The 14,478-nt window shown below is 42.9% G+C and overlaps 1 protein-coding gene across 3 annotated transcripts in view; it reads left to right on the top strand.

Moving 5' to 3' along the window:
• ITPR2 (inositol 1,4,5-trisphosphate receptor type 2) overlaps nucleotides 1-14,478 on the top strand; it is a 246,428-nt gene that overhangs the window by 220,968 nt on the left and 10,982 nt on the right. For all 3 annotated transcript variants that reach the window (XM_088164715.1, XM_014889087.2, XM_088164716.1), the window contains one exon: nucleotides 480-640. In XM_088164715.1, coding sequence (XP_088020841.1) covers nucleotides 480-640 — 161 coding nt within the window. The remainder of the gene's footprint in view (nucleotides 1-479; nucleotides 641-14,478) is intronic.

Below are 14,478 nucleotides of genomic sequence, written 5' to 3'. Positions count from 1 at the left end.
GACAACTCACCCTCTCTGCCAGGTTGAAGCCCACAAACAATCTCACTGAAGCTTAAGTGGGACTCTTTATATGCTTGATGCTAAAAATGTGCATAAATCTTTGGAAGATCAGGGCCTGGACTGCACACTATGTGCTTCCCAATACACATCTAGAAAGAGCCAGAGACAACACTTGTAAAACACTTTATAGCCCTCTGCATAGAAGGCACTGTAAAATTGTAACATATTTATTATATTGTTACTGTTATTAAGAGGAAATATCACAAAAGAGAATAAAAGCTGCGTTGAAAGACTTCTGTCAGGAATGCCTTCTGGCCTGGTATTTCTTGCCTGGCAGTTATGGCTTTTAAATTAAGATCTTTCAAATTTATGATCCTTTAAATTAAGTTAGGTTCCTTTCTCTAACATATTTAACAGATTTGCGTATTTTTATGCTGAAGTAGTTTATTTTTTGGCTTTATGTTCCTCTCTTTTTGCAGGACTGGAGAGAGACAAATTTGATAACAAGACCGTTTCGTTTGAGGAGCATATAAAGGCAGAGCACAACATGTGGCATTATTTGTACTTTATAGTTCTTGTCAAAGTTAAAGATCCAACTGAATACACTGGCCCGGAGAGCTACGTGGCACAAATGATTGTGGTAAGTCAATTTGGGCATGTGCTTTATGCAACTGAGAGATGCTCCTTGCAGCTAGGCCAGAGAATATCTTTCTTTTCCCCTCTCTCTGAACAACAGGAGGCATCGATCTGTATTTTTAAAGATCATTTCACGTGTTTTAGTCTTGCAACAAAACCTGGACTTAAACATAATGAAAAAGATGAAGGTGCAGGCTGCAGTCCCCAGTTTGGCATCGGTGCTCTCATGCTCTGTGGGTTCTGCTGCCTCATTAGGCAGAGCTGGGGCAGGAGAGCATGCATCATAACATCTGCTGCTGCTCCAGCTTTGTCCAGTGTCTCTGGGCTGCTGTCCAGAAAAATAACATCTCCTGCTGCACACTGAAACACGGGGTCAGTGCTCAGGGCTGGTGCTTTTCTCCTATGGCTGCTCTGAACAAGCTAGTGAAAGGACCAAGCAGAGCAGCCACAGGGTTTGAAGAGCCACAGAAGCTGCCTTGTGAAGCAGGGAGAGTGCCTGGATTCAGAGAGAGAAATGTGATGATGCTGGGCCAGAGAGGTGTTGGATTACATTTTGTTTCCAGCCTGCTGCTGAAGAGGGTTTGTTCTGCTGAGTGAGAGGAGTGGATTATCGAGGCTGCCTGGCTTGGGGCTTCATTTTTGAGGAATTCTGCCTGCCTGCTGGGATATTGTGGTGCAGCATTTTCTTCCTGTGGACCTGCTGGCAGGTATTGCACTGCTCAGGGCCTGTGCCAGGCTCTGTGGTTGCAGAGCTGGCATATGTCTGGATCCCGGAGGAGGCTGTAACCAAATGCGCATCAGGATTCGCTGTTTATGCATTTCTGGAGCCACTTTTCTTATCAAGACTGTCTCTCTTTTACCCCTCATCGAGCCTTTCACTGGACACACTACCCAGCCTCATTACTGAGGTGCTGGGTGGCCTTTTACTCCCCAGTTCAGCCAAGGGGAAGATGCTTCTCCTTTCACTTCAGCTGTCATCAGGTCAGGCGCCAGGTTTCTGTGGATCCCAGCTCCTTTCTGCCTTGTCAGTGCAGAAAGCTGAGTTGTTTATCCTGCCTTCAGATGGTTGTCCAGGATATAGCTGGGCTGACTCACCTTTCTCACTCCATTGAGAGCCTAAATGGTTAGTTTAGACAAGATGCCTAATTGGGAGCAGGCTAAAATTAGAGCTGGCTCCCCAGCCCTGTGCAGGCTTATGCAGAGCTTGCCTTGAAGAACTCACATTAGTGGAAATGGTGGTGTTCAGACAGGAATATGTGCTTGATTGCTGCAGTTAAATTGAGCTTTTGTAAGTGCTGTTGCCACTAGAAGGGAAGGTGCTGTGGCAGTGATGGGAATTCAGTGCTCAGGTGCAGAGGAACAGCTTATTTCCTTCAATTTTGAACCATCAGTCTCATTGCCCAGCTCAGGCTGTTTTATACTGTAGGCAGTGATGGATCTACACTTCTGCAATTTGGTGGGCAAGATAGAAAACCTAAACCAAATCCTTGTAGACTCAGTTGCATTATGAGGAATTATTCATAGTGGCAAGTTGTCCTGTTACACATGGAAATATTTTAGCTTATGTCAGAAATACATTTTAATTTGTAGAATCAGACTCGGAGGCCTGTCCCAATTGTTCATTCCTCCTCTTCCTCTCACTGCAATGTTTGTGGGATTTTAAACTTTGTGGTATGTATGTTAAGTATTAATGTTTAATTCCAAGAAATGCATTAATATTCATAGTAAGTGTATACATCCTGTGGCAGCAGTAGTTTGACTTTTCTGATGTGTAATTCACTAATGTATTTTACCTCTGCATTAATGGCTAGAACTTTTCTTTGAATATCTAAAATACTAAGAGAAAAGCACCAAAAATTCACATGATCTCAGACACTGAACTGATTTCTCAAAGCCCCTGTTCCTCTGTGGCAGAATGCTGGTTGTTTAAGTGGTTAGCAGTAATCCAGATTTTGGGATTATTAAACTCTCTTTTTCCATGAGTATATATAAAGTTAAAGGTTATTGTGGATGATGGAGAGGTACCTATGGATCTAGAAATGTAAAGCTTACATGGAATGAAAGTATAAATGGTAGAGTGGGAGAAAAAAAAAAAATAAATGTTTGAACAAACTGTAAGTGTCTGGTATGGGATTAGTAGTTGTGTCTTTGTGTAGTTTAAATTCCTAGTATGAAAGCCAGGGAAGATGTGCTGTATAGCAGAAGCAATTGGAACTTCTTAAGTGAACGTAAAAGGGACACTTTCTCTTGGAGCCAGAGAATTTACTGTATACCACATGCTACAAGGAATACTAAGAAATTAAATAAAATAATGTGACTGGAGGAATGGAGTATGATATTTGTCTGGAAAAAGAGATTTAGAGATCCAGTTTTGCCTAGGACCAAAAGAAGAGTCAAAAGGAAAAGTCTCAGAGGCAGTTTTGCAGCTGTGTAGAAAGTGTGTTTGGTGTGTCCCAAACAGCCTGATAGTCATGAATTACACCACAGGCACGTGAGATGTGCTACATTCCATACATTAATGAAGCCTGAGTATGACTTTTGTCATGAAGACAGAGAGAGAAGCTGATTCAGGCTCTGTGACAGCCTGAAAGCTGTGTGACCATCCTTGTGATGCTGGGAGAGGTGACCAAGGGCTGGGTAGGACAGCACATTCTGGTTAGGGTCTGGTTAGGATCTGGCAGAAAAGAGATTTGAAATTAACCTTTCACAAGGGACTTGCCAATAGAATTGACTCATTGCTGAAAAAGGCTTGTTGGGGGTGTATGGGATTGCAGGAAATTATAAATATGGGTGGTTGGGATAGCAGGGCAGTCTCGGGACCTCTTTGAAAAGGACAAGGTGGAATGAGATTTTATATTTCATAGTATGCAGAATATGGCTGGAAAACCTCTGTGAATCATACTCCTGGAAGAACTCTCCTCATTCTATTAATTTTTGTTATGATCAGGAATGCCTTCTATGGCTGCTTCTGTAGCTTTAATGGATTCTATGGAATTTAATGGAATTCTTTGCTTTCAAAGCCAGATCACTTAAGGAGAATTTCTACCCAAATCCAGTCTTCAAGTCCTTCAATACACATAGGTCAAAATTTTGGAGTATGCTGCAGTAACTTTAACAGAAAGTACAATTTAGCTCCAAGTAGCATCCTCACTATCCCTACAACTGCAGTGAGGACCCAATTATTCTTTGCATTTGCCTACTCCTGCCTTGCAAAGTATTGCAAAAAGTAACATTGGAATTATGATCAGTATTAACTAAGCACCAGGAAAAGCATCTACAATTTCTGACTGTTTTTTTCTCTGTTGCCCAGCCTCATCAGAGCCCAAAAATATGACTGTCTACTTTGTGACTCTCAGTCTTTTCTATGTATCATTTATCCAGCAAACACCAAAGCATCTGGTTTGAAGGCTTGCTGATAGCACATCAGATAAAAAAAATAGGAATACTGTGGTCTCCTTGTTTTGCAATGTTATTTGAAAGGCTGGATGCCAGAATGGATGGGAGTTATTTACACATCACAGTTCACCTCTCCAGTTTTCCAGCTCAAGATGGGGAAAGAAACACGTGGGTGATGTTGTACATACCCCTCACTCAAATGCAAGATTCCTGCAGGTTTCCAACTTCACTTGTATTTCTGTTCCAGGGGTGGTTTGCTTCAAGGCTTTCCCATTATCTTGCATGTCTCTGGCCTCAGAAGATCTCGGGGTAGAGCACTTCTTTTGCTTTCTTGCTCTGGACTGTGGACATTGTCTCTGCAAACTCCTTATGTTCCCTGTGATTTTGATTTTCCCAGAAGCTCTGTGTTTGCCTCAGTGCTTAGCATACTGCTCTGAGCAGTGATTGAAGTAGTCAGGAGCTATCCAGCTTTCATAAAGAAAGGTATTAATTTTTCTGGGTTTTTTTTCCTCTTTTTAGAAAAATGCATCAAGCATAAAATGTATTCTAAAGCAACACGCAGTTTATACACCTCAAGCTTTATGGAGATGTTTGTGGGAATAAAGCACTTCAGCTCTTCCAGCGCTGCCCTTTCTTCTTGCACACTATCTTTTATCAGTTATTGGGTGAAATATTAATGAATATTAAAGCAGGGCAGTAGGTTTTATTATTTGTTTGCTCTCCAGGCCTCTTTTATGAAGTCAGACAGGTATTATACAATATCCAAAGAGACAGAAACTTTGAAAAGCTGGCTGAATGCCTTGTGTTTGCACTGAGAACCTGCATGAATGATTCCCCTATTGGATTTTCATTCCTGTAGAAAATGCCCTGTTTATCTGACCCATTTGACCAGAAACATCATCCCTAGCAAACCCAGAGATGCACATAACTTGTATTACATCGATACAGCAGTCTTTGAATGTTCCTTGTGTCCATTTGTCAAAGGAGACAGTTTAATGTGATAACTGGAACAATGAAGGTTAATGTCCAAACTCTTATACTTTGCTTTTCAGAGGTGTAATTTGTACACACATATTTCACTCGAGCCTTGGTAGCTGTAAATAGATGTATAGAGGTTAAAAAAAAAAAGGACGATTAGTTACTGATTTTTTTGCAATTCAACAGATATATGAATTATCCTATTATTTGTACCTCCATTCATTTGCAAAAGTAAAAGGCTATTGGCTTAGCAATTAAATTAATTATTTTGCCCATTGGAAGAATGAAAGACTTTAGCAAACGAAGCCCTGAAAGTTTCATTCTCGTGTGCTCTGTCCACAGTTCTTAGCAAGTTTCATAATGGCTTTTATCAGCAGTTGTGCTACCTGTCATAACTACATAATTACAGCACCTAATTATATTATTACTTATTTACCCTAGTTATGTAATTGGATGTAATTGTGCAATTATGTAACTCCTCAGTCAGCTGAAAAATGCTCTAAAACCAGCCTATGCTCTAAGAGTAAAGGTGAATTGGACCATCTCTCTAAAGCAAGGCAATCTTTGCTGGGAAATTACAGGTTCTTTTTTCCATTATGGTCATTGGGACCATGAACCTTTTATTCCCATCAGTGTGGCAGGGAGGAAGCAGTAGAGACAGGTTGAGCAACACCAGCCTGAAATTCTGAACAATTGTCTTCTGATTCAGTTCTTTTAAAAGCACTTTTGTGGCACAGCAATGACCTGGCATTGGCAGCGTGTCAAAATATTGTAACTGTTTTATTTTAAATATTTTGAAGGTATCAGCTTTTTTTTCATTATTATTTTTCTTTTAAATTATTGAATAAAAGAAGTATTTAGCCATATCACAAGGAAAAATGCATTCCCCTTTTGAACCATTCTGATTGCTTTGTTTGCTGTTTTTAAATACTTTTGAAATTTTGAAAATTTGGCTGAATTTAGTGCTCCTTTGAGCCGGTGTAGTCGTTTCTGTTCTTCCTACCTCCAGCCTCATGGTTTTGCCTTCTTTTTCTATTAGATACTCAGAAGTGGGTGTTAGATTGAAAAGCAGCGCTGGGAATAATGCCAAATGAGCCATTGAGAAGCTTCACAATAGTTGTCATTCTGCCCATGCTGTGTGCTGGGCAGCGCCAGCCCTTTTCCCTCGGCACCCTCCTCTCTCTGCTCTGCCTTTTGCCGTGTTCCCACCTCGGCAGGGGAGGTGTGATGTGAGCCATGGCAGCTCCTGGCTGCTCCCAGGGGTCAGGTGGTGGCCAGAGTTGCTCCATGAGGCAGTGACCCCCTGGTACAGGGGCAGGGCAAGGGGACAAGCTCCCTCCTGGAGCCAGAGCTGCTTGCGCACAGCCCCTGGCACACCTTGCAAAAATCCGTCTTGGCCAACCCCAGCAGACGGAGCTGACTGTCAAAACAGCCAAGGTGTGAGCCAAGGGCACCTATGGAGCCTGACAGGTGTGGGTCAGGAGGCTGCCTGTCCGTCCCCTCACACCTTGGGAGAGGTTGCTCCAGGGTTACTCAGTGAGCAAAAGGCATTTCACCCATGCCAGACCCTGGTGTGCTGCCCTGATGTCTGACACAGGCAGTGGCCGTCCCCAGCAGACCACATGGAGCTTCTAGGGGGAGGCAGCTCCAAGGGAAATTCAGGCAGGAGAGGCGGAGACGGTGAAAAAGCACTGTACAGAAAGGGGAAGGGCATACTGACAGCATGGGGGTTTGTGGAACAAGCTGTTCTTTACTGCTGTCGATTTTTGTCAAAGAGTGTAATAAAATTATATGTACTAAGAGGGCTGTTGACCTCTGCTCTTAAAATAAAGCTTCTTTGGAGAAAGAAGAAAAAAAGTTCAGACATCCAAAATTCTTCTATTCTGTTATCCATCACCCTTTTGAATTTTGGAGGTAAAAGTTTTCTCTGCTAGTTCTGTAGATATTCTTATTACATCCAAGGATCACAAACACGATATGGGTAGAGAGAATGACCTAAAGCAGAGAAATGTCAATCCAAGGTAACATGAATGCTGCAGAACAGGCACTTGGGATCTCGGGAAGACACTCTGTGTGCTTTTCACATGCACTCTGGTGATTCATCCCAGACAATTCCAGGAGTTTCCTTCCCCAGATGTCCACCAGACCCTTCTGCCGCAGCGAGAGCAGAGCAGGGAGGACCAGGGATGTGTTTGTTCACTCCTGAGCTGCTGCAGTTCACAGCCCAGAGTACTAATGTGAAAATTGATGGCCACTGAAGTCATGCCAGTCGGAGCTGCACTGGTTGAGGAGAGGACACAGCGCTGGTTCTGCTGCCTCTGTGTAGGTGGGATAATATCAGCAGGGAGAAAGGGCACCAGCTGATCACAGTGACCCCTAAAGCTGCTGCAGCTGAATCTGCCAGGGACGGTGAGCTGCAGCTCCTAAACTGTCTCACTATAAATAAACTGTATTTTTGAGGCTTCTTCATTGTCATAAATTCTAGTTCACTATGAACTCTCTGATCTGGCAACTCACAGGCTTGAAAATTCTTACAGGACTCGTGCACACAAATGTTGTGCTGGAGTGGGGCATGGAGTTTATAGCTTTTGGGAAGCTAATAATGCTCCCATTGTTAGGGCTGGGTTATTTGACTTTTTAAGACTGGCTTTGCTCCAAAAACTAGCAGATGTTATCAAAGCCAAACTTGCAAGGATGAGATGTATGTACATATCATTAAGCAATGCAACTTTCTCTTAATTACTTTTAAAAGGCTGATACAATGCATGTCACGTTATGAGTAATTACTTACCATGGCAGTAACACCAAGAGCACAAAAGCCAGCTGCTAAATAAGATCTGAGGTCTCTGAGAAAGGCTCATTTCCTAGGAAATGCAGTGTTGGTTTTGTCTGCAGTTGGGTTTTCATAAAATAAGCAATTAAAGAACTACGCCTAAATAGCTGATTTACATCTCCCATTTTTCTGTTGTGCTCAAAATAGGAGAGCGAGTGAGAACAGAGCTCTGTGTCCTTCCACACAGGCACAGCCCCTGTGGGGAGTCCAGGGCTTTGGATTAGGTGCACCAGGTCCCAGAGAAAGTCCTTTTACTGCAGGTGAAAAAAAAAAAGCTGAAACTGGGCTTTACACAGGTCTAGATACTGCTTGGGTATATAAGGGGAGTTCCATCTATCCTCAGATATCCAAGTGTTATCCAGATTTTACATGTACAGAATAAAATGAGGCTGTTCTTTCTGCTGCTCGGTATTGAGTTATTTTTCTATTGTTGCTTTTCTTGTTGCTCAAAAATAATTTTAATTTCTGTGGGAAGGCCATTGCTATTTTTGCTTCTCTGTACAATTTTGCCTCTACGCTATTATCTCATTAAAGTGCTGAACACCTCCCTCTCCACTTCATAAAATAAGCAATCACAGTAACGTGCCTAATTAGCTGCTTTCTTGCTCATTTGTGTTTCTCAAAGCATGAAAAGTTAGCATCACGTGAGGACTTTGCATCTTTGCACAGAGCTCCTGTTCTTCAAGAGAGCTGGGCATCTTCTTTTCTCCTTGAAGGGTTCTGCATCTTCCAGCAATGGGCTCTTTGGTCTGCCATAAATAATTTAGTTGGCCTGCTTGGCTCAGTGAGGCACGAGATGTGGGTAAATAAGGGAAAAGTGGGCTTCAACTGGTACCTCCTTGCAAAAGCTTGAGGTTTCAGTGGCTTTATCTTTATACACATCCTTTTCAGACAGGCAAAATTAATTATCCTGCTGCTTCTTGAACAGAAAGCCATGGATCTGATCCTGTCTCCTTACAAGTGATGTCATTAGCTGGAGCAGGAGAGAGCTTGATATCCAGGGCAGGTTTGCTGTGTGCACTGAGGGCATGGTGATGACCTTCATCCCCCAGCTGACTCAGGGAGGGAATGGCCATGGCACAGAACCCTTTTCTCTGCTCAGCCCCTCACATTCTTGTTAAGTTCTAAAGCACCAACACAACCCTGCCCATTTCCCTCTTTCCTTTGAAATCACTTCTGTGTATACAGCTGTGATGTAATTTCAAGTTACAGAGCAAAGCCTAAAACTCCTCTAAAGTATATTCATTGATATTTGGGATTTTTTCCCCCCTGTGATCCAGAATCAGCAGTTTGATGCTACCCAGACCTAGTCTTTTTGGCCTTCTGTGATATTGTGGCTCACTTGTAAGCTCAGCTTGATTTCCTCTGTATTTTCAAGATTTGGCCACCTGTCTGTTTAGGCTTCAAAGATTTTGCTACAAAGATGGGTTCTGCCTTGATAATACAATGTAGTCACAGCCTCCTTGTCCTCCTTCCAACTTCTACTCGTTCAATTTGCAAATTAAAACAAATGAGCCAAGTTGGGTTCCTGTTTGTTTGTTTGCTTGCTGCTGGCCCTGAAAACTCGAGGAGGGGTCTGGACACGAGGCTGTGTTCCTTGAAACTTGCACATGCCCAGGAACAGGGAGTGGAGGTGTTCCAGCTGGAGCGCCCTGGAGCCGAGAGCGCTGCTGGCAGGACAGGCTGCAGTTCCCTGCTGGAATCCTCTCTCGCCTCAACCTGCCAGAGGCTGGAGCTGTTAACTTTCCAGACAGCCTGCAAAAGCCATCTTTTATCCCTTTGTTAAAGAAGCCTGTGGCTTGAGATGGATCTGTGTGTGGGCAGACCTTTAGTCTGTGATTCCAAGTGATGGAAAGGCTCTCCAAGGCACTGGATAAGCACCTCCTGTTGCACTTAAAATCCTGCCACTGACAGAGCCCTGATTCTCCTGGGACTGGCTGCACAGGGCTTTGCCAGTGAAAGCTGGACCTTGACTGGGATCACAGCTAGTGATAAGAAGTTGAACCCCAGAGGAACAATGTGATGAGCAGATCCTGGAACGTGTCAACTGAATTAATTTGATTTTGCTTGATGGGAGAAGCAACAGACACAAAACATTTCAGTGCTGTTTGAGAATATTATTGCAACATTCGAAAACAATTATTGCTCTTTGTATTACAGTGGTACTAAGCCTCTGGCTGCTTGAATGGGAAAGAGACTGAAAAATTGTCTCCAGCCAAGGCAGATAAGTGCAGATGCTGAGGAAAGGAAGGGCTGCAGGGTTCCCCAAAGACATGAGGGCAGTCAGTAAAAGAACAGAGAGATGAATTTGTTGCCTTACCAGGAACTCCATTTAAAAGTAAATAGGCCTGAAGTTGTTAGGACTCCAAACATAGCAGTGAGATTCTGCAAGATGCAAACGAGGGAAAGGCTACAAAAAATGCAGTTCTTCTGACCTCTCACAGTGCAGAGGCAGCAAGATCTGAGGGGATTTGGTGCAACACTGGTGTGAGCTTGATTTACAAGGTGCTGCAGATATGATGAAGTTACTTGTTGGCTGAATCTATCACGGGAGGAAAAATCCACTGGCCCATATTACTCTGCATGGATAAGTTTCTGGATTTGTGTAACTTTGGTCTCATTGTGCCATTTATCTTTTGGGATCAGCTTTATGAGATTTGTGTCAGGCTTTTCTATTTGGTTGTAAGGCTGCTTTGCTGAATCTTCTCTCTTGTTTGTGTGGTGGATGTGTGTATGATAAAAAGCTAAGATTGCATCATCTTTAATAAAAGGGAAGATGTATAGCCTAAAGAAATCAGATTAGTTGTAGAGAAAGAAATCAATCAGGTTGGCAAATTGCATCTGTGGGACAAAGTGCAAAATGTTTGTTTCATACAGTATTTATTGAACAAATTTGTTGAGAAGATGGTTAAAAATGCTCTACAAGAAAAAAATGGGAACCATTTTGTTCAATTTAAATGGCATTGATGTATTTTTTACATCATGAATTCTTGCAATATTACCAACAACAATCCCTGATAAAGTGCTTTACACAATTGCCTCACAGGGCATTTTGAGATAAAAGTACATATCGGAGATTGTAAAGTGGCTGCATCCAATTTATATATAATGGAACCTACTACAGCCATCCTCCAAAATTCAATAGATCAGGAGTCACATTACACTTCTGTGAGTTTGGGGTAGTAGGAGCTCTAAAGAGCCTCCAAAACAAACAGGCAGCTTTAAATCATGTTTAATGAACCCTGTGTATTTTATACACATGTGATTAAAATGTTTTGTTTCTGTTTTTCATTTTGCTGGGTGACGCTGAAGGAAAATCCTAAGTTCGGGCCTGTGAAACTGATCGTCTGCTTGTTCTCAAGCAAAAGTTCAGTTTAACTGAACACAGCAAACCATTTAAAATGCTGGACTGAAAAAAAAAAAAAGGAAAAAAAAGAAAAAGCAGATCTGTACAGAGGATCCATTTTAATATTTCCTAGCAAAAGCACTAAGTGAAAATGTAGTATAGGCAGATAAAGCATCATGCTTTAACTACGATGGTTTTTTCTTTTATTCATCTATGCCTGCAGCCTTGCAAACAACCCACAGTACACACAAACCTGAACAAGTAGAGGTACCAGCTTTGCTGGTTCCCACCTATTTCCTGAAGGGAATGAAATGCTTTGTGCTTCCATCCAAGTGGATAGGTGGCACCTTGTGTGCTGCAGCCAGACCTGCCATGGGGCCACTCCTTGGTTATTGTGCCTGCAAGGGGTTGCTTTTGCTGTGCAGAGGAAGGGGTCAGAGAGCAGACTGATGGTGTTCAAGCCCACAGGGCTGGAAGGTGGCCATTGCTTGGTGGTGTTTTCTCAAGAGATGCTTCGTAGAGAAACTTAGATCTTAATCCTCTCCTGAGAATCTGCATTTATGATCTTCCAGGTCTTTTCCAGTCTTAACAATTCCATGATTTTGTGCATGTGTAAGGTATGTGGATGATTGTATCATTGCTTAAAAATCTATTCCGTTGATGATGGTCAATAATTCTTACTAATTTTCAAAGAAAGTGTTGTTCTTTCAGTTGTCCTTTCAAATTGCCCCATGTGCAAAATACATCAGAGTGAAAATGGACCCAAAGCAGGAACATTCAGATCAGGACTCAAAATGCCTCTGCTCTGGCAGTATCCTAAACCAGAACAATTGTGCTGCAATCAGTGGAGCTCTGCCTGTGTAAAGCTGAGAACAAGGTCAAGTCCTGAGCCTCTGAAAAACGAGTCTCCAGCTGAGTCTTTGTATTTCCCAAAGATTCTGTTACATCAAATTGAAGCTAAAGCCAGGAAATGGACAGTACTTGCAAAATACAAGGTGACAGGACCAGAGAATTAAAGCGAAATGTGAAAAAAAAAAAAAAAAGAAAAATAAAGAAAAAACATAAATTTCAACAAATATGCTCCTGAATCCTGTGCTTCAGTAGCTAGGAAGCAGAGGTCATGGCTTGGAGTTTACTAGGGAGTTAGACCCTGATCCATTGGATCAAACCAGCAGGCACATTGACAAAAGCAGGTCCAAATTTGTGGTGTCCTCACCAGCTGGATGGTTCATATGTGTCTGAGACATCATCTGTGGCCTGGTACTGCAGGGTCATTTACATTGCAGAGGGATTCACAGCGCTGGCTTTTGTCTGGAGTTCAGCATCTGGAATGTGCTGCTGGCGTGTTTTGTGAAGGAAAATCAATATTAAAAGAAGAATGGGAGAAGTGGGGGCTTCAGCTTGCTGGTGCAAGCAGTGGGGGAGTGGGAAAGGCAAGGGGCTGGAGAGGCATTGGAATTCTGGTCACTCTAAACAAAGCCAACGGGAAGCAGCGACGCCGCTGCCGGGCTCGGCGGGGTCCTGGCCCACAAAGCAAGGATGAACTCACTGAAATGCTGTGGGGAGCAGCAGGGGAGGCAGAGGCAGGAACAGGTTAGAGCTCTGCCGTGCCAGGGCTGGGTTCCACAGCAGGAGGGCACAGACAGGGACCTGCCACCTTCCCTGCACACGGGCTGCCCTGGCATTATCTGAGCTTCCCACACTGAGACAGCTGGAACTGAACCAGAGCCCCCCAGGCTGCCATTACAAGGTCCTTTCTTTAAGGACATGTGCGCTTAATGTCAGAATATTGAAACCATACCCACGTGAACAAAGTTAGTAAGCCAGTGATTCATTGCTGTTTCAAACCTCTATCTAACCACAGTAAATTTCTGCTCAGTAGTGACAGTCTGTGTCCACATGCAGGCTATGATTTACAGTTCTGTGTTTTGTATCAACAACATCTGTTTAACAAAAGAAGGAAAAAAAAAAAGCCAAGAACATTTATTTTCTAACCTCTGTACCAGATGTTTTGTTATGCACGAGATCCAGGGATTATATCAGAAATAATTTAATTATTTTAAATGAATAATCTGAAGTGTTTTTCCTGAAGTATGTCTCGTAACCACTAACAACATGAAAACATAGGAATGTGGAAAAATAAACTCATGTTTTACATAAATCTGTAATTGTATCTATTTTAAGGGTGCAAATATTACAGACCAAATCCTAGCTTGTGATGGTAGCGTTGGGATTCTTGAAGATTTGCACAGGACAATATCAGTTATCAGGGTCATGAGAGAGACAAGGTGGCAGAGAGCAGCTGATAACAGCAGAAGAAAGCAGCAGCTCAGGAATGTGCCATGGGGAGGGATGACACCAGCAGCAAACGAGTCTTCAAGGAGAGCAGCGCTGGGGTGGGACACAAGCTGAGGCTCTCCAAGCACACAGCAGCTGTGCCCTGGCTCTCCCATGAGTCCCCTGTGGTCCCTGCACACCTGCAGATCCCGGGCTTCCCCCATGGCTGGAATGTGCCATCTCAGACACAAAGCTGCTGAGTTTGGTTTCTGCTTCCCACCTTCCAGGGCAGAGTTGCTGGAGTGGGATCCCTCCCCCTGTAGCTGCTCTCTGGCTGCTGCACCCCCAGCTCAGGGTGGCCTTTTCCTCTCTAGGGACACCCTGTGACTCACAGACCTGCTGTTCACACGTGGCTTGCCCACAACAGCAGTGTGAGAGCACATTCAAATTTGTGGAAAAAATTACTTTCATGATTGTTTCCATCTTTTGGAGGTAAATGCTAAACCCCTTAGGTGTGTTTGATAAGCAGAAATATTGTGGTGCTTGTCCTTTTCAGAGCTTCGATTTGAGTGTCCAAACTGCCCCATAAAGTGTCAGAGAAAATTCTTTGCAATTTGGGGTTTATTTTCATTCCTCACCCTAATTTTTGCAGGGGTATTGTAAGTGGGAATGCTGATACAGAAACAGAGACATTTATAAATGCCTGGCCTGGATATCAGTCTTGAAGAACTCACAATTACTCAGAATTACAGTGATAGATTCTGTTGCAACCCTCGAAAACATTCAGCCAAGTTAAAATGAAAGTAAATGCATCAATGACACTGCTAAAGCAGACAGTGGGTCTGTGTTGTGGTTTCAACCTCCTTTCAGGGGGTAACAGGTTTTTCTATTTTTCTGTGAGCTGTGGGAGCTGTAGCATGTATCAATCCAGTGTAAACCCAGCCAAACTATTAGTTTTCTTGTTGCATAAAGATTTATCTGTAATTGCCGAGGTTTATTTTTATTTTCTTTG

This window comes from Sturnus vulgaris, chromosome 5 (genome assembly GCF_052056855.1).
Source record: "Sturnus vulgaris isolate bStuVul1 chromosome 5, bStuVul1.hap1, whole genome shotgun sequence".
NCBI lineage: Eukaryota > Metazoa > Chordata > Aves > Passeriformes > Sturnidae > Sturnus > Sturnus vulgaris.
The sequence above is the reverse complement of the archived record's forward strand: the minus strand, read 5'-3'. Positions and strand labels throughout refer to the sequence as shown.